The 27,548-nt window shown below is 39.9% G+C and overlaps 2 protein-coding genes across 8 annotated transcripts; both read right to left on the bottom strand.

Annotated features, from left to right (window-relative positions):
• Positions 1-373: 373 nt before the first annotated feature.
• TFAM (transcription factor A, mitochondrial) lies at positions 374-8,553 on the bottom strand. The gene is made up of 7 exons (XM_075109569.1): positions 8,415-8,553; positions 8,165-8,295; positions 6,118-6,188; positions 4,716-4,865; positions 3,204-3,299; positions 2,123-2,179; positions 374-1,157 (listed from the first exon to the last, which is right to left on the bottom strand). The coding sequence occupies exons 1-7, from the start codon at positions 8,480-8,482 to the stop codon at positions 939-941; spliced, it is 792 nt and encodes a 263-aa protein (XP_074965670.1). The 5' UTR covers positions 8,483-8,553; the 3' UTR covers positions 374-938.
• A 1,748-nt stretch (positions 8,554-10,301) lies between these two features.
• Positions 10,302-27,117, bottom strand: UBE2D1 (ubiquitin conjugating enzyme E2 D1). 7 transcript variants are annotated; one of them, XM_075109561.1, is made up of 8 exons: positions 26,975-27,097; positions 19,760-19,823; positions 19,634-19,665; positions 17,557-17,674; positions 17,024-17,101; positions 16,661-16,766; positions 14,238-14,331; positions 10,302-11,192 (listed from the first exon to the last, which is right to left on the bottom strand). In XM_075109561.1, the coding sequence occupies exons 4-8, from the start codon at positions 17,605-17,607 to the stop codon at positions 11,147-11,149; spliced, it is 375 nt and encodes a 124-aa protein (XP_074965662.1). In that variant the 5' UTR covers positions 17,608-17,674; positions 19,634-19,665; positions 19,760-19,823; positions 26,975-27,097; the 3' UTR covers positions 10,302-11,146. The 7 variants fall into 7 exon arrangements, with proteins under 7 accessions (XP_074965662.1, XP_074965663.1, XP_074965659.1 ...); XM_075109562.1 differs by having other exon boundaries at positions 26,737-26,981; XM_075109559.1 differs by lacking the exon at positions 10,302-11,192 and adding an exon at positions 11,641-12,525 and having other exon boundaries at positions 26,975-27,096.
• Positions 27,118-27,548: the final 431 nt, after the last annotated feature.

Here is a 27,548-nt window from a genome sequence, read left to right as displayed (position 1 = left end):
CAGTAAATTTAAACAAACACACACAAAATAAAAAAAAAGGCAAGGGGCTCTTACTTGGCTTTCTGCTTCCTACCGGTAAACAAGCTTTGTAGGTCACGCAGTTATTGCAGGCTGGATGAAATCTGACTACTGAAAAAGCTTGCCTTCCTTCTAAAAATACAGATCCTCCAAAATACCTGTGAGACTGCTGTTACAACACACAGACCCCAGGGAAAAAAAAAAAAACAAGCTGCTCTTAAAAATACCTGTATTTATTACATAAAAATGCAGAGTTCTAACAGTTCACCCATCTTTTCCTTCCAGGCTGTCCCAAATGTGACCACAGGAAGGCAAAAGCGTTTGCACATATCCAAACAAAACCATGGAATAAAAGTCCAGTAAAGATATGTTTATACGAAACTCATATGGTCTTTAATTAAATGCAACATAAGTGGTATACACAGACTGAGACGTACAAAAAGACAGATGAATAAAATAAAAGTTAGTATTTTACATTTCTTGTGCCTTTTGTTGAAATGTAGAACATTTCACTACCAATACCATGGAGGGAATAAAACACAGCAGCTTTGACTCAGATTTCAGCTCTTATTTACAGAATTATAGATGGTAACATAGTAGAATATTCTTGCTTTCATAAAAAATACCTTATAAAAGCTAGTTGGTATCTACCATTACTGGAGAGCTCTGCTGATGTGAGTATCACTATTCACAGCTTGATTAACCGGTTACTGTCGTACATTCAGGCTACATCTGCAGTGATTATTTCAGTCAGTTCCGAGGGACACCAAATCCTCTCTTTACCAGATAGGCTTTTCTACTTCTCCAACGGGCCCTTTATGGGTTTTCCAAATTTCAGTGCTAATGCTGACGGCAGCATTAACACAGCAGGATAAAGACATGACAACCAAAGGGCAATAAATATAAAATACTTAACCATTTTATTCTTCTGATTTTTTCAACTTTAATTTTGCCTTTTTTTCACGTGAGGAAGCTTTGGCTGTTTCAGATTCCTCTGCAGTTTCAGCAGTTTTCTTTTTTGGCCTTTGGTTTTTGGAACGTATCAGGTCTTCACGTCCGAGTTCAAGCATTTTTGCCTCCCACGACTTCATTTCATTCTCGTACCGAACCTTATCATCTTCAGCAAGCTGCAGGTATGGCTGGAAGAAAATTAGGTATCAGCAGTTAGGGAAGGAGCTGCATCAGGATAACCGCCACGTTACATCCTCCCCTTCGATACAAACGTGACTCGCTACAAGACCTGCACAGCGCGCATCCCAGGCGTTCACTTTCGCCTCCAGAAAATTCAAAAGACATAAAACTTGCACAAAAATATAAAACCTTAGCACTGAATTATGGTTATGTCAACAGACGACCGTTCCAGAAGAGGAAGTTTATTCAGCATTACTACTAACAGCCAAGGCTTTTTATCTGAGTACGAGTTTGAGAGAGCTGGCTTATGCAAACAACAGGAAAAGGTGTTTCTGCACAACTATTTCAACCCCCTTTTCTACAGAAGAAACATGAACCTAGTGCATGTTCCAAGTACACATTAAAAACAATCTGGAAGAAGGCTATTCAGGAGCAAGGACAGTAAGGTATGGAATACTTGAAAATTGGGAGGTTTAGATTAGGTTCCAGTACAGCACCACTCCCATTTTCATGAGAAAGCTGGACCAAAACTACCCCCAAGACAACAAAGGTTAATAAATTACTGTGCGCACATCACTCGTAGATTTTTGTTGCTTTTACCTGGCAAAAGTCTTTCCACGAGCAGCAAATTACTATGCTGGCATTTAAAAATATTATAGATTATTAGAAAAAAAAAAATCAACTTGTTGCAAATTATTCCACCTTCCCCCCCAGATGCCACTCAGTGCCCATTTCCAGGCATGCAGAACTTCCATCCCATCCTACCCACTCACATTTCATCAACACTGTAAAGGAAATGGTCACTACTGGAATAAAAGTAATGACTATCTTTTTCAAGATGCATAAATACAATTTCAGAGTATTTTCCTTAGTATTATATTTTGAACAGCTGAGTTCAAGATTTTGTTTGCATTAGTCTCGACTCAAGCTTGACATTTTCCGATTAGAGCCTCATCAAAATCCACTGACATACCTGCTTTTGAGAACTGGACAGTTTTTGCCATGTATCAAATAATTGCTTCAGCTTTGCCTACAGGATATAGAATAGGCAATACATTAGGATTATTTTAACAGCAGGCTGGCCACAGAGGGTTACAGACGAATGCCACAGTAGTGAAAGCCAAGTACAAACCAACATAAAAAAGCAGGAAGGCACACAGGCTTAGTACCCCACCCTCTTAACATAGGTAAATAATAAATAAATGACACAAGTTGCTGGGCATCATCTGAGCCACATTTACAGACAATATAAGCGTGAAGCCGCAAACACAGGCACACCAAACAGCTGAGCTGACTAATAGCAACATGACCACACCTCACCCCACATATTGGTTTCATTTAAACTAAGCCCTACCTTAAGCCAAGCCCACCCAAGTATTAACCACGTTCACAAGCAGCTTAGTACCGCTTCAGGAGTATTTTGCCATGTGTGTGTCAAACCGGGCCTCAGTTGACTGGAGCTGCCTGCCTTGTACAGAGAAAACTGAGGAACAAACTATTTCCGCCATCCTGATTTACTGACTAAATGCACAGGCTAAGGAACGTATTAGGCATACAGGGAGGTCTCCAGTGCCTCAGGTGCTGTAATTCACCAGCACCACATAAATCACCCTAAAGTGCAGTTTGGTGCATAACGTGTGACTTTGCTGAGGAACCCTTGCACGTTCTGTAACACCGACTGTGTACAGCAGGTACGATAACCACTACTATAGAAGTGGTAGCAGACCGAACACAACCATTTAAAAAACTAATGTATTTCTACACCAAAACAAAGAAAACTAGAATTCTCTCCTTACAGAAGGAACAGATGAAGCCTGTAACACTGAAGTGCAGAAAATAGTGCAAATATTTTAAGTCTGTATATCCACACAGCAGTTTATATAGGACATGCCACCAGCAGTATGGACAGATCTCTGCAGCCTAAAAAAAATAACCTAAGCAAAGCGAAATCCAGATACTGAACTATTGAATAGTTTCTCTGAAAGTGACAGAACCCAAACCAGATTTTCTGAACACAACAGGTCTATTTTAAAGAACAGTCTTTCCTGGCTTACCACAGGTGAAAGTCCCTTGCTTTCTTGAAAGTTTTCTGACACAAAAATGTTGAAGCCACTACGAGGTCTTTTAGGTTTTCCAAGCACAGTCAATTCCTTTAAAAACAACAAGAAAAGTTATTCAATCTACCGAGCATGCATTTTTCCAAAACTAAACTTACCATTTGTCTTTCTATGTTACACAAAAACCAGACTCAAATTCATTTTTTGGTGTTTTATTCTGTAAACTGGACTGCATGCCAAGATGCTCCAACACTTGTCAAGACTAATGGTAAACTAAATTAAGAAAAGCTAACAACTTAAATTTTCACAGACACAAAAAGAAGCATTTAAAACTGATGCCCACTTCAGCTACATCTTCCAGAAACTTAAGACTGTTACTAAGCTCTACTCAGTAAGAAAGTCTTGACACATTTTCGATTCTCTTCATAAGGCTTTGGTCTCTGGTGTGAAATAGTCAACGCTTGCAGAGAGGAGGGCAGACACCTAACTGTGGGAGGTGAGAAGGTGGAACAGAACCACAGGTTTCCAGGGAAACAGAACTAGGTTTCTGCTATCAGAACATTCTGCCTACAGGAATGATGGTGAGGGGGGAAGTACAGCAAGTTACAGATGCAATTACACTTGTTTTCCCCAGCCTTAAGGCATTCCTGCTGCAGCCTGGGTCTGCAAATTACGATCTGCTTAGGTGTTGGGTATGCCAGCTAAATTCCCTGTGGTGTCATACTCTAAAAAAGGACCAGTGGAATCATTTAGATTAAAAACTTCCTCTAAGCAGGATTGGTCTTTTAAACCAAATTAATTTCACTTTTGCCAATTAGGGCAACATCACACCAGCAGCTTAATTCACAGAACAATAAGCAATAAGCAACCCTTTCAACTGATTTTGCTACTGGACAAACCGTAATATTGTACCTTTACAGATGGTTTTGTCTGTCAGGATTTATAAACCAGCTAAAAGGGAACTGGGAAGAGGATCGGTATGAATAAGTCAATAAAGGATGCTAACAGCTGCGCCTCTATGCAGGCCTAATCCAACACAGCAGCTACACAGGTAGCAGAGTGCCAGTGTCAAAGAAGGGAAGGAAACAAAGCTATTCCAAACAGCTACTACCTTGTAGGGGCCACTGAAGGAACAGATACAAAGCCTTTGTGAAAAGCTATTTCTGGATGTCTTCCCAGCCAAAGGAAGTGTTACTGGCTCAAATGTCTTTTATTAGCTCTCATTCCTCAGGCAGCTTTAAGAATAGGGGAAAAAAAAAAGCACAGAGCAGCTACCTGTGAGCACAAAGGTATGTGCTAGTTCTGGTCTTCAAGCACAGGAAAGCCACTAAAATAACTGCTAACACCAGCAATTATTTTAGCCCATGGGTTTTTTTGGGTTTTGTTTTGGGTCTGTAGTTTTGTTTGGTTTTTTTTTATTCTCAGAGTCGCCTTTGTATTTCTAAACATGCTCTGCACACTAGACAAATAGACTTGAGAGAAAAGAAATCTGAACTTCAAAATACTTACTCTTTTTGCCCTGAACGATCTTCTTTTTGCCAGCCGTTTTCTCCTTTCTTCTTTCAGAGCCACAGCCTGGGCTGGAGTTAGCTGCGCTTTATATGCAGCCAACTGCTCTTCATATCTTTGCCAGTCTGTCTTTCTAGCTTCCTCATAAACCTATAACGCAAACGATCACCAGCCTTGAACAGATGCTTTCAGTCAGAAACACTTGACCGTTAAAGAAGTTAACACTTCTAACCTACTAATAAAAAAGATATAGACTACACTCTGGAACATAAGATTTTAAAAGTAAAGCAGCAATTTCAGATCTGTCTGATCAGCAGAATGGATTCAGAAGAACTCAGATTCAAAACCTGCGCTCCTCCCATGAATTATCTTAGTTCATCTGGTAACATCAGATGAATCTTCAGAAGCAGCTCAAAGCAGTAACAATCTTCCATACAAGAAGGAAAAGCTGAAGCTTGGCTTAACTGATTACTCCTGAAGTGCGTACACCTGTTGCAGCACACAAGTGCTCCAGTCATCAAACACGTGATTCCTACAGCAGCCAATACCATGTACAGAAGCATCATAAAATCATGGCCTTGGTACCAGGGCACCAAGAAGAGCTGATCCAGACTACCATGTGTCCAGGTAGACCTGAAAAATCACCATCCTTTTCTCTGTCTCAGACATACAAATGAAAAGGCATGTTTCATACTAATGTATATAGAGCCAGAAGTCCAGAAAGGATGTAAGAGCCCTTCAATGCTACTGAACAAAGATATTACTTGAGCTAGAAAACTGCAGTTAGTTCCTAACTGGATTTAATCGCTAACTGCAATCAAGGAAGAACAATCATTACTTTGCTATAAATGGACTTCTATTCTGCAATGATTAGCAACTCAGAGAGTTGTTTTTCACATTATCCCTTGAAACTGCCACTCTTACAGAAACTTCACTACCTGTGACAAAAAGTAAGTTATTAGGCGAAACTTAAAGTTATCTGTAAATTAAGTCTCTGGTCACTACCTAATCTGTAGGAAAAAAAAGTTGATCCTTTCATCAAAACTGAGTGAGGCTTCACCTAGCTTGTGCATAGGAAAGGAGAACTTTACAATACTTGATCTGCCTCACTTGTTTCTCTTGCAACAGATTAAAAATACTAAAAGTAAGGTCATGTGTAGAAGTATCAAAGTATCTTCCCCTGAGTATTTCAAAGCTCCCAATTCTCTTCAGAATTGTTTTTATGCCCAAACCTTTGCACACAAGTGCTTTTTTGTTGTTGTTTAAAAAACCAAAGCAAAACCCCCAAACAATAAAAAACCACAACACAAAAAAAAAAAACCACAGAGGACACCAAGCCAAGAAAAACAACCACTAAGACTTTATAGAGGTCAAAGTACACAGGGCAAAGACACAAACATACCTGCTTCTGGGATGCTGGTAACTCCTTCCAAGCACCTGCTATTTTTTTAACCAGCTCCATGTTGCTCATTTCTGTACATTAAAATTAGAAAGCAAGAAAATAAAGATCAATATCGTACCTTTAGTACGGTGCCTCAATGTTTCCCAAGGAAAGCTGTCACTAGTACCTTTTTCCTGTACAAATGTATTTTCCTCCTTTCATAAAACTCACTTAAGTTATTGTAGCAGTGAAAAGGAACCATAATATTTGGGCGGGGTGGGGGAAGAGTCCCTGCTCTTGGTCCAAACTTGAAAGAAACATGCAGTTATAAACCAAACCAGCATTTCAAGACAGACATCTATGACCACTCCACACCAGTTTCATTTTTTTTCTTTTGAGTTGGATCCTTTTCTAAATAATGCAGGACAGTCTGAACTTCGGGTGGGGGGGACAGGGAAGAAACCAAAAGTAAAATTTCCAGTTCTCATTTTTTTCGCAAAAATCTGCTGGATTCTCCAAAGCAAGTGTAATGTGACCATATCCACATGATACAGCACACATGCTTGATCTTTATTAAAACAAAGTCCTTTATTTACAATATTATTCAACACAAGTAAGGTTAAAGAAAAAGTAATTTCCTTCTCCCACAAACAAAATTACAGTGACTTGAATCTGCTTTGGTTTTCAGGTGACTGCCTTTGACGCTGGCCCTTGCACTATGGTCATCTGATGAGGTTTCCAGCCAGACCTGAATTTGTGAATGGGGGGGGGGGGCGGGGTACACAACCACCAAACTCCTAAGGTGGTAGAAAGAGGACACAAGCTTTTCTTTTCTTGAAAAATCCTTTACTGGCTATCCCTCTGCTTCACAGTAAAAGAAAAAGTAGATCTTTGTCTCTCCCACCTCAGATGTAAAGTTCACCCATCTCAAGAGTGGAAAAGCAGAACTAAGCTCTTACCAGTAACCTGACTTCCACAACTGTGGAAAAACAAGACATGTGGGGAGTTTTTAGTCCAAATATACCAGTCTTAAAACTTTTGAAAATACGATGCTTTGCCAATGGTAAAAGAAAACAAAGAAATTATCAGGTTATTTTTGAACATTCCCTCTATTAGAACAAGAAAGCCCAAAATTCTTAGTTTGCATATGAGATACAGCACATTTATTGTGGATTATTTGAATTTTAGAAACATGTGGAAGACACTGGCATGGCACATAACTACAATAAGCTCTCCAAGTTCAGTCCTCAACCTTTCCGACTGTTGAACTCTCAAACTACTGAGCAAAACAGGGTGTCAAATGGTTTTCCCTACTTAAATTTACCTGGTGACTTGCCCAATACAACCACAGTCCTTTAAAAATTTTAACATTCCTTTGAACAGTATTTTTAAAAGCAGCACAGCTTTCAATTTTGCTGCTCTCTGACAAGACTAATGATGGCACTGCTTATAAATGAAGCTTCTGATAATAAAACATTCACTGAGAAACATTTTCCTCTAAATACATATACTTTTTCTCCCATATACACTGAGGCAAACTGGTACATGCAGTCTTTAGATTACTAGGCGTCAAAATAAAAACAGAGCTTGTATCAACAATAGTGTACCTCAAATACATACAGGTTTAAAAATAACGGAAGAACACGCATCGCTGTTAACATGTACTGCCCAAGCGAGCCCTTTCTTCAAACGTTTTTGAAGTTACACACAAGCGTTCACTTTTTTTGAGTTATTAAGCACGCTAATACACGCGGAGGCAGTAAGTATGGCAATACCGAGTTTCACTTGTGACGTGCCACAGGTAAAGAGATGGTTTTGGTCTCCCGAAATCCGGGTAACGTACTTTAGCTACTTCAGGATGTTTAGTTTGACAGGACAACACTTTGTTCCAGTTTTCTTTTTAAGTGACACAATTTGGAGGGAAAACAGCGGTACGTATCTACCGTGACGGCAGCTTTACAGCAAAGCCTCCGGCAGACCTGACGCATTCAGGCCCTTTTGCATTTCCAAAAGCAAACGACGGCCAGCCGCGCCCCCTCCGGCGCCTCCTGCCCTTCAGACCGCGTACCTGGATTCCTCTGCCGAAAAGCAGAATGGTTTTCCTTCAGGAAACGGAAATAGGCCGACAGCGGCCGCTTCGGGCGCTCGTCCGAGCTGATCCCCCTGCACAGGCACTTCTCGACCGCGCCGCCGCTGCTCCTGCACACAACGGCACCGCCGGTTACCGCCGCCCGGCCCCACGGGACGCCCCGGCCTCGGCCTCACCGAGGAGGCGCCCCCCCCCGCCCCGGAGCCCCCGCCCCACCGACCGCCCGCACCTGAGGAGCCGCTGGGCACCGGTGAAGAGGGCCGCGGCCCGGCCCCGCAGCGACAGCGCCGCCGCCATGTCGCCCTCCCTCAGCCCGCCGCGCCTGCGCACGGAGGGGCTGTGCCGCCGCCGCACGGCACGCCGGGAGAGCGAGGAGAGGGGTGTGGCTAGCGACGGGGCGGGGCGATGCAGAGGGCACGCCCCCTCACAGGCCCGCGGCCTTCCAGGGGGGAAAAAAGATGGTGCGGAGATTATTTTTTCCGTCATTTTTCTCTCAATTACTATGTTGGAATTTTTCTCCGTAGCAGTAAACACCACAGAACGGAGCAACTTTTCAGCTGTAGTGTCCTCTCCGCACCTTAAAATAGCACATGCTGTAAAAAGCATTTTAGCTCCATAAATGAAATCTGACCAACTCCTTGAAAGAATGACCTTTACATATTTAGCATTTTAGACTCTTTATTGTCATATAGTAATTTGTTAGGACTAGTTTTAGACATAGCATTTTAGACTTCTGCTTTTGAAATGCTAGGAAAAGCATGAGAATCAAAAACTTAACTTTCAACGCCCCTGAAACCCCCCGTTCACAAGACAGAATTATTGTTTCAGTGCATAAATAGGCTGTATGCAGAACACCTTACTCATTTTTGTCTTTGGTTTTTTTTTCTTTTATCATCCTGCTGGTCTTGCCCTGCGATGGAAAGTCACTGTTGCCTGTATGGCGCACAGCAGAAAAAAGTACCAGCTGAAGGACAAGTGTTTTCAAACCATCCCTAATACAAAGAAAATTACTATTCCGAGATGCAAGTCAAACTTCCCATTTCACAGTTCACTATGGATATTGCAAACATTTAAATAACTTCTAGTACAAACGTATTGCTACTGATCTAGAAGTAAAAGCTCTGGGAACATATTCCGATGGTCAAAGTTTTCTACCACCATTTTAGCAATAAGTATAAACAGCGGCTTTGCCTTCCAAGCTGCAGTGGCCTGGTTCAAGTATAATGAGGCATGCATTTTGTAACAAAAATCCCTACATTTATTCATCCTAGAATCTGAAATGAACAAGGCTATTCTAAGATCAATAGAGCCACTCTCCATCAAGCTTTTTTTTTTTTCTTCAAAAAAGTAATCACAGATAAAACTGTAGCACAGAAGCAATGTTTTCCCATACGTGACCAACTTATGGCATTTGAGTCAGTAAGCATAAAGAGAACAACATTCCACTGGCAAGAATAAAAGCTTCTCTGTGCACGCTTCCCACCCACAACCCAAATTCCAGTTTGGCATTCATTACAGATAAAAAACCCCCACAATATTTTTTGTAGTCTTAAAAATGTATTTTATGATCACAAATTTCCCAACTGCAAATCACTTCTTTCATGTGCAAGGTACAGAGAAAAACATCCGTCACGCATTTTTATTTTCAGATACGCAAGAAGAATGTACAGTAGGAAATCAAAATTGTTTTGCTTTTAATCTACTCCAGCACTTCTGGCTTTCCACATACAGTCTGAAGCAACTGAAGTGCCAGTTAATGGACAAGGTAGCTTCAAGGGTGAGAAGTTTACTGGAACATTCTGATATTGCAAATACACCACCTAAACTGAGGTGTTTGATGTTCAAACATTTGTGGTTATTTCCTCCATAAATGAATATAGATGCAACGTGTCATTAAACTAGTTGAAATCCTATACGAAAACAATGAGCACAGCATGCTAAATAAATCAGGCTGAAGCTAGCATCGAAGTTAATTGCAACAGTTCTAAGTAGTACACAATGCATGGCTTTATCTTCCCTTTTCTCTACAAGACACATGCACACTTAATATTTTGATTCTCTGCTGTTAGAACAAGCACTTAAAGGACAGCCATGATTAAAAAAAAACCTAGACAAGTAGTAGAAAATGCATTTTATTTATATGGAAAAGGCTACATTTAGATTTGTAAAAGGTCTGTGATAGTGTTATGTTGCCCACATGTCAAAAATCATTTGTGAATAGCAACAAAACTGTTACACATCTTTCTACGTAGCAGTGCAATTAGTTCACATTGCAATAAAATTAAGTCAAGTATGCAACAGAATAAAAACCAAGTGTTTCTCCATAATCAGCATACAAAGAATTACAGTGCAAAGATCATTTTAGGTTTTAAGAAATCTGCAGTCAGTCTTTAGAATATCCTATTGGGTGGGACACTCCCATTATTTTCATTACTAGCAGTTGTAGCTTGTCAATACTGCACACAAGCGAGTAAGTCTAGAATGAAATTACTTCCATGGTAAATAAAATACTTAGTCTATACAGTAAAAAACAAATTATATAAGTGAACTAACAAAATGAAACTTGAACACACTTATGAAACAGACAACATACTTTAAGGACACACATACAGCATTCATCACATAAAACCAGCTACGTTTTCCAGCAAAAATAATTTGGTTGCTTTACAACTGCATTATTGATCTCGTAGTCTGAAGACGCAGATGGCCGACTCTTAAAAACCGTAATAAATGTCTTCTGCAGAGCATACAAAGAGGATAAATATTCTTATCACAGTCATAAGGTTATTTTTGGAAGTTTGTTCTCCCTTGCTCCAGAAACACACTTACATGGGTGAAAAAAAATTCGAGGGGCATCATGATACATTGAAACAGTAAACTGTGCTCCATTTCCTTCTAATTTTGAAAAAAAACCTCTAGAATTTACAGTACTCTGTGGTATACGAAAAAGTCTTCACAAGTTTACATTGCATATTTCTGAGTCCATTCTCTCGCATGTCTGTTGTATCTGTACGTGCAGAAAGAAGGCATTACAGTGAAGAGCTGTTAGTGATACATTGACAATGGCCACATATTTACTTAAAACAGATGTTATTGAGCTTTTCACCCCTTAGCATTGATTCAAATAATGTTAAAATAGTCTAAAAGCCAAGAAACACAAATCCACTGGCACGTTTGGTTTCTAAGGCTACCTACCAAAGCTATTTAGATTCAAACTCAAAACCAGTCTCGCAGGTTTGTATTAAAATGCATATCATTGTGCATAATTAATTTGCATTTCATGACAGCTTCCCTTATTTGTACCTTAACAGGAATTTGTTGTCAATTATTCCTAAATGTGTATGCAATTAACAGTCTGACAAAGTTCACACATTTTAGTTGCATAAAATTCAGTATAATTAACTGGGTTTGGAAAGGGTAGGGATAGAAGACACAGGGATTTTTTTTTTAATTCTTCATTCTGTGTTTCAGAACCTGCCAGGCAAAGTTCCTGAAAAGCATTTTTTACTAGATTTTAAGTCTTGGGGCTTTTCCTACTGCTATGAAGCTGACTAGCACTCCCAAAGGTCAGCGTCCTTAGAGAGTCAGTAACTTGCCCTCTGGTCTTCACATTTGTTACATTCCACTCTTCAGAGTAGATTCACTTTCTTCTGGGTCCTCCAGAGAAAACAGCAACAAGTTTTTAAATCCTTCTCTTAAGATCAGTATAGCAACTCATGTACTGACTGGTTTTGTTCTTAAGAATATGCTACCATGTATCTTAGCTACCATATAGTCTCTGGATTAGATAAATGGTCAGGGGTAACCAGCCATATCTGTAATTTCCTAAATCCAAGCTGAGATAAAAAAATTTAATAGGTGATCGGCGTAAGAAGATAAAGGTGTAGTCAAGACAACACGTTCTCCCACTTTTTCCAGCAATGATTAAATTTCAAGTTTTGGAGATAAAGAAATATCCCTTGTTAACTTCCTTCAAAACCAGGAGGCACAACAGCTGAAATCACTATTAAAGTAAAGGATGGACAAAAGCTGAGGCACAAGTGGGCAGAAGCTGAGGCACAACATCCTCAACTTGAACACTTGCTGCCTTGCAGGCCAGAGCTCAAGCACTTTGGAAGTGGGTTATACAATTTGATTTTACCTCAGCAAAAGGCCATTTCAGTAATTCTTACTCTAGAGAGAGAAATACTAGACCATAGGCTTCCATGTAACTTCTACATCACTCCTCCTCTATCCAGTCCTCAAGGTAAAAGCAATACTCAACTCTTCATGGACCTGTGATATGTGATGAACCACAAGCCATTAGCATGCATTTGCACGAAGTCTTCAATACCTCAGTACTAAAAAATAGGTACCAAATAATTTCTCAGTCAGTTAGCCAGAAAGTCAAAAATTCTTCTAGGTATCACAAACATTCCACAGAACCTGAACCAAAGAGTCTAACAACTAAAATCGTTAACAGCAAGGTTACCAAAAAGCAGCTTAAGAACAAAGGATAAAAAGCCTGCCCCAAACTCAATCCATAACCTTTTCTGCACCTTGAAGAAGTCAGATAAATAGCAGTGGTTAGGCTGTCTATGAATGTGCTGCATGACTATGACTAATATATCATCAAGGCCACCAGAAAATTTGTGACAGATGAGTTTTGGGGAAGGTAATTCCATTCTTCGCAAATTAGGACTGGATGTATTTGGAAAACCTCAAAGGCTCCTACTCCTTGTTACTAACCTAAACTGATCTTTTGTTTGTCTTTCTGTTTTAATCTCAGACACACCTAAAAAATCCACAGGTGCTAAAACCCTGTTACAGAAGACAGGTCAGGCCATGCTGAGAGACTGCACACTACATCCTGGATTGTGCTCAAAATACCTATAGCAGCAGAGCTCAACAGAATCTCCCAGTGGTAAGCAAAATACTGCCTTCCTGGATCACTGATTTGTATCTGTTTCTATGCTTAAAGGTTTTTAAAGTTCGTAAGGCCAGCAGAATCAGGTAGCTGATATATCAGCAGAAAGCAGCAAAGATGGAATATCTCGCACAGGTAGCATTTCCTCCATGGAACCCTTTGGAAATCAAGCAGTCTCATCTGCGGAATAAAGGGCCCAAGCTTCCTGCCACCCACAACCACAACAAACTCTTAAGAAATCAATGCATCATTGTTTAGATATCCATAAATTTCACTACCCAAAGTTTGAGTGACAAAAGAGGTCTCTTTAGAGGGGTACTGCTCTAGAAAAAACAACTCTGCTATGCCAAGCACTGGGCTTGCTAGTGACCTCCAAATCCCGTTATCTGGTATTGTGACTGGTCAGACATGTATTGAGTTAAAGCCTTCCTTAGGAGCGACACACGAGTCAGCAAGCCTTAGAACTGTACTCTGGGAAAGCCAGGTCACTTCACACTGTAAGTAAGAGACCCCAGCATAGATGTTTCAGTCAGTATAGTACTTTCAGAATTAAAACTCCTCAATTCAACATCAGGTTTGGTCCAGAAGCATGTAATGCTTCAGTTATGTGCTGTCTATGTTACCTACCCAAGATCAGAAACTTCCTGCAAGTTCTACGGATGTTCCAGAAAGTAAAAGAGGTTCTTTTTCTCTGTAAGACGCTGCAAATTGCAATAAATGTGACAATGGTTCCTAGCATGAAACAGAGCTGAATATTAGACTGTCCTACATTTACAAATTTGTGTCAAACACATTTGTTGTTCATACCTAACATCTTACTAAAGGCTCAGATTTTACAACCAGAGGATCAGAGCAGCAACAAATAATTCATATTTTCGGAAATTATTTTTCATGCAACGAATATAGAACACACAAAAGCGTGAAGGTTTTATGCAACTAAGTATGGGGAAAAAAACATAGTAAGTATCCAGCAGCTGCATATACCTACAGTTTCCTGCTTGTCATTCCACTGATGGATATTTGAGACTTAAAAATCTAATCCTGTACAAGTCTATGAAGAGTATCTTTAAAAGTTAAAATAGAAGGTGCACAGCAGAAAACCATCTGCAAGTACCACACACACAAATATGTATATGTTATACTCACTTTTCTTTGTCTGACTTGTAGATCTGTGCAATATCCGGTACTAAAGGATCATCTGGATTAGGATCACAAAGTAAGGAGCATATGGACAATAAAACTAAATAAAAGAGACACTAGATTAAACAAGTTAGTTTGCTTTATTTCTATAATCCTTTAATATATTCCAGTACACTGAAAGAGGGTGGTAGAAGGGAGATTAGAAAGAGATTGCGTATTTATATTAAGCTTTCACATAGCAGTTGTGCTCAGAAATGTTTATACAACACCATTTTTCTAGGTCCTAAGTAAACAACACCTGATAGTAGCCTACAGAATTTGCAAGCCACAGACCTCTACCTTTTGTAATGATCCCATATTTTAACCTATGAACATTAAACAAACTACAGACTACATAGTTACCTATAAATATTTGCTCAAACTAAACTCTTCCATCTACAATTATTTAAGATAATTAATACTGTTAATATTACACTGACATGCAATACTCTATTTGTGCATATCCTCCATTTCTGTGCTGACAGTTATTATCTCCTTCCTAGAAGCATTTCACTAAATTCGATAGAAGCGTGACTTCCATTTTGGGAAAATACTTCATCAGAATTACATGCAGGTATTAATTTTAAATTCCATATTCATTTCCTGGTATTGAACCAAGGATATTTGATTTTTTTAACATTTTCAGTCCATACTTTTCAGAAAATTTCTATTTTTATACTCAGAGCTGATATGAATACAAGAATACACAGTTAAACACTTCTAAACATGTAGTGAAAGAGAATTTGATGCTACAGTATGAATCTGCTGTAGAATGGGATTTTCTTCCTTGCTTTGTCTTGCTACAAAAGAGCCCGGACTAACACCTATTCTCAGCTGTAGCAAGTTCGACCACTTCATACAGACATACTTCATGTTATTAAGTGCCAAATACAGCAGTAATATCAGAAACCAAAGTTAGAATACTTGGTCACATCAGTCAGAGGCGCTATCGGTATGTTGTAATCCTTTGATTCAGTAACATGAGAACTATAAAGGAGAAGCTTCCATGATCCACTAAGCTGATTTCCAATTATTAAATATATGATGTGCAAGCACGTTAAAAGCATGTCAAATCAGAACACATAGAGGAGCAGTCTGCTCCTCTTTGTAACTGAGGGAACACTCAACAAGAGAACACACAGAAGAGTGCTGAAGGTCTAAAGACTCAGAGTTTCCAGATGTAAATGCCAACTGTTAAACATGATAGAAGTGCCAACTCTCATTTGCTAAATACCTTCTAAATAACTAGAAACAAGAAAATTTTTTCTCAGCCGTAAAACAGTCAACCAATTTCTGTGGAAAGTTAATACCAACTACACACAACAGTAATTCATGTCTTCAGCAACTACATCAACTAGTGTTTTAGTGGTATTAAACTTAGATTTTTATTTAGCTTGTGAGACTACTGCACAGAGTTGTTAGGCATGAGAAGAAGCTGCTCTTCCAAGGAGCTGTAGCAATTGCACTGGCATAGAGCAATTTCCATTGGACAAAGACTAACAATTTTTTTCCCCTTACTTGTACGCCAATTGCAATGACACTGTTCTAAAAAAAGACACGTGGTTTAGAGAGCTCTCAAGCACACAAGCAAGATGTGATACTGTTTAACCTTTTGAGTCACATGAGAACTTTCTGTAATACGACTAAGAGTGTGCCTAAGCATTTTGAAGATGGGTGAGAAAAAACAATGATAGCACCCACATTTTAAGCAGCTTTTGAAGTGACGAAAAATGCCTACAACAAAAGAACTGCTTAACTGTACACTCAATGTTCTAAAAATCTACAGGGTTCAACTTGAGAAAGTTTAACTACAGGACTAGAATATTTTAATAAATCTTTTAATGATTACTTTGAAAGCAGCTACATTTTAAAATATTCATCTTACAGAGGAATGCAAGCCAGAACAACTTATTTTAAAATAAAGTGCAATTAAGACCTTAGCCTACACAAGGATGCTCAGGCAACCCAAAGAGCCATCAATAAACGTAAAATTAGGTAAGCCCACACATGTCAGTATCAAGGTTTTCCACTTACATCCAAATTAATTTAATTTTGAAGCTCTGTTCACCAGTTTCACCTCAGTTCTGCATGCACAGTCAGGTCAGCTACAATACAGAAGTTGCATTTCAGGCTAATGGGACATTTATTATCTTACACAACTTGTTTTAGAACACTTCACCATGCACATAATATTTTATGTAATGTGACACTCCGAATAAACCGTGCAAGACCTTGGATCATAAAAAGAATTCCAATGGAATTTGCCACTTCTGTAACACGCAGAATAATCGAGTTCCCACTGCCACGCTTAGACAGTGCGGTAATACACAATAGCGCGCCATGGCAGTGTATGCGATCTCATGAATCCATTAGCAAATCTGTGAGTTTACCTTTAGATACAGTCAGAGCTGGCGACCATTGTGATCTCAGGATATCAAGACAAATACTGCCGTTACTGTTTATGTTTGGGTGGTATATTTTTGTTGTAAAAGCAATCTGGAATTAAAAAAAAAAAAAACAAGTGACATCAAATTCTGTTTATTACATTTGGAACCATTAACATTGTCCCTTCAAGTTTCAGTCATACGAGATCTACCAAACACAATCTATTGTACAGTCTCATCTGTTCATCCACTATGAACGTGCATTCTACCTTTCTGGTTTTAACTTCCAAAATTAAGCCTTAAAAAACTAAGACACAGAAACAAAGGTTTGACCAAAACATTGCACAAGTTTTGAGAGACAGGACTTACCTTTGGTGGTTTGAATGGATAGTCTGTTGGAAAGTGTACTGTGAGAAAAAATACTCCCCCTTGATATGCACTGTCAGGCTGGGGAAAAAACAGAGCAAAACATATATATTAATATATTTCAGTTATTTTGGAGTTTCGCTTCTGAACACAGATAACCTCCCAAAGCTGTGAGTATCTTAGAAAATCCATTTTTTCCCTAGTACACAGCCCATGCTGTGAGCCCCGGCCCGCTAGGGGCTGTGTACTGGGAAGGCACAGCAGGAACTGAACTCTCCCACTGGCCTGCGGACCTACAGTAGAGCCAACCATGACTACTACTGCAGTGGCGCAACATGGCTACTGAGTGCTGCCCTTCTTGAGGAGAGAACGGAAGGGAGCAGTGTTTGACTGGTGGAGCTACAAAACTGCTGATCCATCAGCTCCACCGCACCAAGGGGAATACAAAACCCAGAGCAGGTCTTCCAAATCCTGTCTCTGTGCAACACCACAGCTGCTCTGATCTGCCTCCATCCTTAGGCTACAAATATACTTACCTTAAGAAGTGGTTTCTCTTTGCAGATGCAAAGAGTAGGATTTTCCAACATAATTCAGTTGATCATGATGACATCAGGGAGTTTTAAAACACACAACATCTTTGTGACCTGCACAAATCTGTGAACATGCATTTTGTTAGAGAACATGTGCACAGGTTTAAGTCCAGGTTGCACACAGTTAATAGATAGAAATAACTTTGCTGCAGTCATCTGTTGCGGAAATCTTTCATTTTTATTAACCAGAAAAGTGAAGGGAAAAGTCTCAAAGCTAGGTGGCAGAAAGCAGTGCTGCCATTTCTGATTAAGGGAAGGAGAAGAAAACCTTTCTCATTACTTGGTAAGTTTAAAACAGCAACAGAGGAACTCAATCTCAGCCAAGCTGCAGAAGAAGTTTTTGTGTTTTCCTACGGAAGCAGAGGCAGGCTGTTTATTGAATAAAACATTTACCTTGGAAATGAGCAAAAATTACAGTTTTTGAGATTAATGTAAGAAGTCACAAATGGTCCACTAAGACATGTCATCTTAAACACTCAAAATGCAGATAGCGTTGCAGCGTAAGGCAAGTTCAGTGTCAGACAGAAGACAAAATGAAGTCACAGCATGTTTTGTGAGTAAGGTACGTAAAACAAATTGATGATGCCCATAGACAGGAGAAAAGGCTACCCTACTTCCGCACATATGAAGTGAATTCTGAAGGTAAGCTTTAGGGATTAACATGCTGACTGTGTTCTTTTCTTGTCAGCAGATACAGCTGAGAACGGTTGGCAAGAGATGCTCATTCGTATCTTTAACTAGAGAAATCTGAGGAACCTGAAGTAAAGAAAAGAGTATTTTCCACTAGAGAATATGGAAGGTGAACTGCAAGCTCAAAAAAACCCCAACTGAATTTAGGTTGGGATTTATGTGCTAGTATTTTCCTTACTCAGGTTGTCAGAGTCATTCAGGACAGACGTTATTGGTGGCAATCAGCACATAAGCTTTTGTTTCCTTCTTTGCTGTTTTGCCATTCACCTTTAAGCAGCACAGAAGGGCAAGGGTCAGAATGACTTTGTATGTGAAAGAACACAGTTGTTAAAGCAAAATGGTAAAAGCATTAGCATCCTACAGAAAAACTTGCCGCAATCATTTCAGTTGCTGCTGGGCCACTGACAAGTTGGACAACAGATTCCAGCATACCGCTGGCAAATTAGTAACTGATCTTTCATCTCTTCAGAGCAGCTGTGCTGAAAATGCAGAAATAGCCTCAAAGCAGTCACAATTCCACTTTTTCTCCACCACGTGATGCTGAATCTTAATGGATTAAGCATGGTCTCAAAATTTCAACTCACACAGTGGTTCAGCTCATCATCTGAATCAGCAACTCTTCTTTCCAAATTAGTAAGTCCAAAACAAAACCACTAGGGATTCATATTCTGTACCATGATACTAATAAACGCCCCTTCCTTCAGGTCATGTTCTTTATGCTGAAACTTTTTTTCAGTTTTCCTTTAAATCTTTCTGTTCTTAAGCTTTATTGTCCTTTCTTATATAATTTCCTTAACAAGTGTCATAAATGGGGTCTTTAGAGATCTCCCTCAACCCAAGGAAAACACGCCTTTCTTACACAGAAACCCAAAGTACACACAGTTGCTAGTCTACAGTTTGCAAAAGCCATCTGTTTTTGCCAGAGCCACATCACAGCTGTCAAATAAGCTCTAAAAGCCCCAAAATCACCCTGTGCAACATCACTCCCGTTTACAGTCACCAGCTTTAACACTGGCTTACTCCCACTCTTCCTCCTTTCAGATGGATGAATCTTCCAGAATTGAAACTATCAGCTTTGAAAAGCAAGCTATTTGCTTTGCAGCCCACATCACCAATTCAAACATTGCAGCTAACTTCATGAAGAGGACAGATTTTTGAACAGTTACAGAAACTGGTACCAGACTACTAAGAACAACAATGCCACCATAAATCTTTAATCTGTACACAGCACAGCTGAATTCGACTGCCATGTTTACAGAAACCCAAATGAATCCTTCCGTAACAGAAAAGGAAACAAGGTCTACTTTCTAAGGGGCACAAATTAGATACTTACAGGTCCCATAATTGTTGCTTGCCAATGAAACACTGAAAGTCAAAAACATACAAGAATTAGAGATTTTCCAAGCCTTTTCTTAACCGAAGAAAAGTCAACTGTGACACTGTACTACGAAGAGCTTACGGTCATCTCCAACAGGTCCAGCAGAACAGTGGGCCGGTGGGTCTCGCTGCAGGTCACTTAGCTCCTGTAAGAAACACACACAGATATTTGAAGGACATCTACAAGAAAATACACACCACTCCAGTATCACTTCAAAAGTGAGAACACAAATTATTATTTGATAATGATATACTTGATAACATTATTACTATATTATTAAATAGACCTGTGGTATTTTTAAATAAATCAACACCTGAAATGCCCATTGACATTGAAAGGGGTTTTTGCAACATAGGTCTGCAGCTAAAGACAACATTGTGCTATAAATTAATATCTGAAAGTATTTAAGAGTTATAGCCAAGTTCATAAGCTGGATATACTGAAATAGATAACAGAAAAAACTAAGACAATTAACAGTTCCTTGATTTCTCTGTAAACTCACTGCTTCATTTTGAAATGTATGTGCTAATCTGACTGTTCCTTTAGCTTTTGATTTTACAAAAGCTTCTTGTACTGGCCTAATCTATGTACACTAGCTGAGTTAAACTAGCTCATAAAACGCTTGCAGTCTGCCTAGATATGATATATAAAGATAACAAAGGTTCCAAAGTAAACTAGAAAACAAAGGGAAGATGTTAGCTCTACACCTTATTTAATGTACCTTGATTTAAACCCTTGCATGGGTTTTTGTTGGTGGTTTGTTCCCTACCCCCATGCCTCCCCCAGTTGACTACTAAAAAAATCCCCAAGAAAACTGAAATTTAAGAGAAGCGTTTAGAGAACCTTTTGCAGGTCAACTAATTTCTCTTACAGAAGGCCACACAGTTCCAAATAATTTAAAATTATTATTTAATTACACAAAACCAGCTCAGCTTTTAATCTGATTTATCATCACTATATCAAATGCAAAACAAGCCAGGCATTAACATTGGTTCATTTTCCTTGTATAATTTAATAAAGCACTTTTGATGTCTGAAGTTTTACTGTACTAATAACAAACAACTTTTTCCAGTTCTAAGACAATAGGAAATGTGCTGTGGCAAGTTTAACAATGATGTGTAAATACTTCCATTGAAATAAGCCAGAAAATGTGTGCTAAGCCACTGTTCATAAGTCAGTCAACTAATTACTTAAAATATACACATTTAAGTCAACAATAGACATAAGCAGGTCTGCAAATATCTCCTTGATTTTGGCGTAAGGAGTAACAGTGGAAGCATTTCTACCAGAAAATCATTAGTCAAGACAACTACTTCCAAAATCAAGGATTAAATTGGAACTAAGTTTAAGTCAAGTGTAGAATTTGTGTACGTAGTATGATCAGACTGTACATACAATTTGAAGGGTTAAAACTGCACTTCTCAACTGCTGTGATATATTTATCCATTTACGACATCCAGTAAACGTTCCAACTCACACAGTTCTCTCTTTGAGGGGCCCAATTTACCATGGACCTGGCACCTAAATTCAGGCACCCTTCTTAGAGTTCACGCTTGGCCCCAAATTCAAAGAAAAGGACTGCAACTTATCTTCAGCTAGGTAATAGAGCGGTCATATTACTACTTGCTCTGAAGTCACTCCTCACAATCTTTGGATTTAAAATAAGAGAGAGAGTTCTTTATATACTGAAATATCTCAGGTTGCCAACTAGTGTTACTTGTCTGCCCCCAACATAATTCTGTTGGGGAAATTGTACGCTGGTCCAGAAACAACACTCTGGGCTAGACTTTGACTAACAAAGGCAATACCAAAACCCTTTAAAAGTGTAGTTCCCTTTTTAATCGGGGGATTCAAATTTCACTAAGGGAGTGATACAGAGAACCAGTAATCTATGCAAAGCCAAGTCCTTGCCTGTATACGAAGGGAGTCAACAAGTCTCAAATTTCCAGGAGTTGCGAGAGTTGTAACAAGCATTAACAGCAGCAGAGCAGTTACAGCCACTGTCTGCTCTAATTTGCAACTCAAGATCTAACCCAGCAAGAGATGAAGTCTTGTACACCTGCTAAAAGAGACCCAGTTACACAAGAATGTTAGCCAAAACAGAGAACTCAAAGCCTAGAAATCACGTTTTATAGCAGACATGGCTGAATACTAAATTAAAGAGAACTCTATGTAAGGCATGACACAGTCAACGCTAACTTAAAATTACAGGAAGATCTTTAATCAGTTCCAGCAATTTTGCCCTTGTTTTACGGACTATCACTATGTAGCTACATGATGCAGGTCTCCTTACTTCAAGGCCTGGTCTACACCAATATTTTTAGTTACCAGTGTAGAAAGTGCTGGTGCAAGACTCTAACATACATAGGCTAACAAACAGGATCTATAACTGAACACAGTGCAGATTCCATTTCAAAAAGAGAAAGTCAACACTACAAATTACAGTGTACACCCGTGCAATGCCCTTTATGAGAATGTACAAAACCTAAATTTTGTCTGCAAGGGATAAACAGAAGTATCAGTTATTTCGAACACTGGTGAATGTCACAACATAAAAGCATCTATCAAGAGCTCCAACACATGCCACATTATCCCAATACAGCCAGGGTAAATGTGTACAGAGAAAACAGCTAAACTGAGGACAGTGGTAGGAATAAATCTTCTAATCCTCCCAAACATAGGAGTATATTTATATTACAGAGTAGAATAGAATACTGTTAATTCTATGCCTCTAGCTGGTTGCTACAATAAACTGTTTCTCCTATTTATAACCGCAGAACAGCAGCAGAGCACAAAGGTAAGTGGGATCCATGACCAGGTGCGGCTAACAAAGGATTATTAGCATAATGCTACAAATGCTAAATGACAATTATTAGAGATGGACACAGCAAAGCCTCCAAATTATCACCTTCCAGGCTCCACCACACACACTGCAGAACAGCTCTCTGGGCAGCATAAGACAAAAATTTAAAAAATCAAGTTTAACATGTGTAAAACACACACTATGGTAAGTTGTACATGCTGGAAACATTTCTGAATGTGCAGGCTAGTACTTTTTATCAAAGTATATATAATACAGGATATATTTCATAAAAGTATAAAGTTGGGGAAGACTGGAAGGCCAGTTTAACATTTACATGCTTCATTAGCAGTAAGGCTTCACTCCTAAAAAACTAGTTGGATGAGATTGTAAAGGATACTTTCATAACAAGGAAGAAGATTCTCAGTACAGTACTCGTGGACACTTAATGGCTATGAGCATAAGTAGTAACAAAAAAAAAGAGCCCTAAAAATATGTCCTTTTCCAGTTAAAAAAAAAGTAGTCAGAAAAAGATTGCAGACTGTCAGAAGACCAAAATAAGCTGCAAGCAATACCACTAAAAGCGATTTTAACTCTCTAAGTGACACAAAACCACAACCACAGCTTTTTATCACACCATTATTTAAAATATAGGTCTTTGTATTTGCCAGTGGTGTTCTTCATTTCTTGCACAAAATGCACCCTAGACCAGACTCACTTCCTACCAACTCCACACATATGCTGCTGCTATTGTATTAATGCTGTTCGGAACCATCTGTCCAAAAAAACCTCCAGTGATCATACTTAGACTAGTTAAGGATTCTTTGTTGTTCATAAATCTGGTAAATGTAAAGCAAATATTTATTGTAACATTTCTTGACATAAAGGTAAGTGTTAGTAATATTCTATTCTTATACATTGTTTTAACGCAAAAAAAAGTGCTGTGATATCACAGCTGAAGTTTTAGGAGCTAATTAAAACATTTCATATTACAGATCCAAAAAAGAAGTTCCTTAGTATGTTTATTACCATCCAAAGGAAGCATGTGAGTCAGTTTAAAGTAAAAATCTAAACCACAAATATTGATAACATGTTATTTACTTGAGTCAATATACAGTAGCAACATTATTTTCAAGATAAATATTCAAGTCAGTATGCCCTGGTAGTCTACACATATAGGAAACACATACTGAAATAGACATATAGTTCATTGACATATCTCAATGTTTGAATGCTTCTATTCTCACTGAGTTGTGGGAGAAAAAACAATCAAGCACTATGCACCAACAAGATAAAAAACAGCAGCTATTTTCAAACCAGTCTTCAAATGTGTCACAAATGTGTTCCCCTCTGGTTTCAAAATCTCTTCTAAATCCATTTTTTGAAAAGTAAAACATAAGTAAATACTAGTTTTGGACGTATTTCAAAATAGCCTGAGCCATTAACAATCATAACATCAGCCCCTCATGAACACTAGAGAAGCGCCCAGAAGTACAATCTCCTCAAGTGTAATACTGAACTGACAGGACAGCAGTGTCGCCATTAGATGTATAAATGGGGACTCGGAACAGGAATCTCAGAAAAATGGTTCTGCACAGGGCGGATGGGGAGAACTGACCTATACACTAACTCACAGAACCTGTCAGCCTGAATTATTTCCTACCTTGCACAAAAGCCATGGTGCCTCAATTTCCAGAGGTGGTAACAACAAAGGCTTCTTTGCAGAATATCCCTTCCTGATTAAAACCTACACTGTTTGTTTTGTTTTCATCATTTGCAACATTTGGCTTTCACAATGCCAACAAAAACGTCGGTTATCCTTTCACTGGTGTGTCACAGACTACAGAGAAGCAACTGCAGCCCCAAGGAACATTTATTCAACCTCATACACAGAGCATAGACGGAAGTTTTAGTCAGCATAGAAACATACTGCCTCTCTTTCATGCCATGGCAGAGTAAAGCACTGACAAGGTAAACTAACACATGCTCCCCAGCTTAAGATGAATAAGAATCCCCCGTTCTTCCAAGAACTGAGAGATTAATTGGTCACGGAGGTGGCACTGATGGATGTGCTTACACCACAGGCCTTCACATCCCCACTGCTCTTCCTCCCTCAACACTAAGTTGATACGCTTTCATGTGCGACAATCAGCTTGTTTGTTCATTATTCAGTTGCTAGTATTTTAAGAAAGCTCCCAAGTGCAATACATCTTTCCATTATTAGTGTACAGTCTTGAAGTCTGCAGGCTGTCCTCCTTTGAGGAGTCCCTCAGGCAGATACATGAAAGACAGGATGAAACCACTCTGATTACGATGCCAATACTACTTAGAAATTGGAGTCCCAACCGGTATGAGACAAAAAAATGCTTAGTAACATTTCTACGTATTATAGCTTTGCTTCCTCTGTAGGCACCATCATGCTGAACACACATATTATCAAAATTATTGTGAACACACACTCAAGCTTGCCATCAAAATCCCTTAGCTGTGTTAAAGTACAATTCTGAACCACCCAAGCTGAGCTTGAGACAGTATGTCTAGACTGACAAGCTCCCAAGTAATACCATTGTGTTTTCTGACAGTGCTTTGTTCTCCAAAGAGTTCCTCTAGGCACTTTCTGAAACTATGAAGTCCTTACAGCATTTCCTCTACCCTAGCTCTTATCCCTTCCCACCCTTGAGATACAATATAACTATCAACCTTTATAGCCAGCCTGAAACATCAGGAAGTTAGATGGGATAAACACACCATCATACAAATACCTTTCAAAATTTTCAGGAAAGCTCTCCATATTACAGTGACATCAAGACAGTTTGTCTTTTTCTACTTTATCCCTTTGTTTTAACTTTGCTTTTGAAACAACCCTCTTTCCTTGCCACTTTTCTACTGCTGCAGAGGCAGGCTCTTGGCCAAATCCCTCTAGTAGTATTTTTTTTTTTCTTACCCTGGAAAGGCAGCAGATAGCGATGAACGTAGTTAATGAAAAAAAGAATACCAGCAATAGTGACTTCTGCTGCAAACTAGAAGCAAGAGGCAGCCAGTTCTGAATCTAACCACACCTCTTTTGGCTGGTCCTTCCCCAACATCTCTTCATATTTCAGACAGAAGTTACTGTGTAATCAGGAAATCTTATACTACCTTGAAGTCAACATCCTGGTAAACATTTCTTCATTTTCAAAGAGTAGGAGCAGAATCTAATAAGGCTAACAGGATGAAAGATACTCTTTCATAAATAGTCTACGTCTTTCATAAATAGTCTCGATGTCAAAAATAACAGACTACCAGACTTTCCACTTGTTCAGTTTCATTCTGTTACCCTGAACAAAGAGGAGGAAAGAGAAGGCATTAAAAATGAACCTTTTCTTATAAACACAAGAGTTAGGAGACATTCAAGAAAAGGTGGGAAATTAAGACGCCAAGACAAGGCAAAGCATTCCTATAATACGTAGAAACATGACAGAGTTATTGATAGAGTAAAATCACTGTAGTAATCTATTAATATTTTATTTAATATTCAAATGCAACATTCATAACAAATATGCAATATGAAGTTACAAAAATCTCCCCTAAGTACCTGTAAAGGCATAAAAAGTTTTGTAGCACGAGACCTAACCAGTGACTTTTGGAAGAAATCCAGCCAAATAACTTTGTATCTGTTGTAGGGTATCCCAGACCTCCTCGCTGCAGGGTCAACTGGTCATTATAGAATTCTATTTCTGTAATACCAACATTTTCCAGAACAAGAAATTACATCACAGTCGCTAAACTAGGATAGCACAAACACGGAACAGACATGGTGCGCCAACAGCAACAAAATACCACGTATTCTATAACACGGCCAATGCACTACTATTTAACTAAATTTCTACATTTACCATCCATAAGGCTTTTTTTTGTCTGTACAGTACGACTGGTTCGGTCTTGCCAAACAATGGGATTCTACAAGTTTACTCCACAAGTCAAAATCTGGCTGTTTACAAATATTATCCAAAAACTCTACCACTGAGGTACATTCAAAGGTCATACGAAGTACTGGGCTGACAGCACTTCCTAATGTAGAAAAAACCCTCCTGAGGAGAGCTAACCGAGCTGTGCAGGGCAGGAGCGCGGTATTTTGCCAACAGATTTTAGAGCTACACCTCTGCTGAAGGTAACCCGTTGGCACAACGCCGCCTCTCAGCCGCTACCTCACAACCCCACGGCCCTGCCCTCAGGAAACACCTCAGCTGGTTTAGTAACGGCAGTTTAAAACACTAACCGGGGAGAGGGAGCTTCAAGAAGGTGGAGAGTCTCGAAACCCGAGGAGGACCGACAGGAGGCCCCCTTCCTCACCTCGCGCCCGCCGGGCCCCTCCGCCCCCTGAGGCGACCCCACAGCCGGGCGGCGGCGGGTGGAAGCACGGGCTCCGAGCGAAGACAACGTGGGGCAACGGCTCACCATGACGCCTCCCGCCGAGCCGCGGGCCCGGCCGGCCGCCACCCCCGGGCCCCACTCACCTTCTGTATCCGCTTCAGCGCCATGGGAGCGCGGGGCGGCGACGGCAGCTGCGGCGGCGGCGGGGGGGAGCGCGGCCGGTGGGGCGGGGCGGGCTGGGAACGGCATCCGCGCGCGCCGCGGGGGCGGGGCCAGGCCGGGGCGGGGCCGGGCGGGGCGGGGCCCTTTGTGTCCGTGGGGGGAGCTGCGGCCCTGCTGCTTCTGCCCCCTGGCGGCCGGCGGTGCGCACCCCTCCCCGGCGTGTCTGCCGCTTAAATATATTCATTCTTTATACCGGCACTTAAAACTTACTGGTGTCTTGTGAGCCGGCTTTGTTTTGGCCCTGTCCCCGGGAATTCCGTGGGTGACTGGGAAACGAAAGTACTCTCGGCCCGTTTGTGTTCAAAGAGCAGAAGGTGTTGAAGGTCACGTCCTTTGCAGGCGCAGCGAGACATGAAGAAGAGGGAACCAACTGCATGGAGCTTGGGAGTTACAGCACCTGTGTACCTATATACGCAGGTATATAGATACATATCTCCTGCATATACTATGGAGTAAATAATAGATAGATATATAGGACCTGCATATATACTACAC

This window comes from Phalacrocorax aristotelis, chromosome 14 (genome assembly GCF_949628215.1).
Source record: "Phalacrocorax aristotelis chromosome 14, bGulAri2.1, whole genome shotgun sequence".
NCBI lineage: Eukaryota > Metazoa > Chordata > Aves > Suliformes > Phalacrocoracidae > Phalacrocorax > Phalacrocorax aristotelis.
The sequence above is the reverse complement of the archived record's forward strand: the minus strand, read 5'-3'. Positions and strand labels throughout refer to the sequence as shown.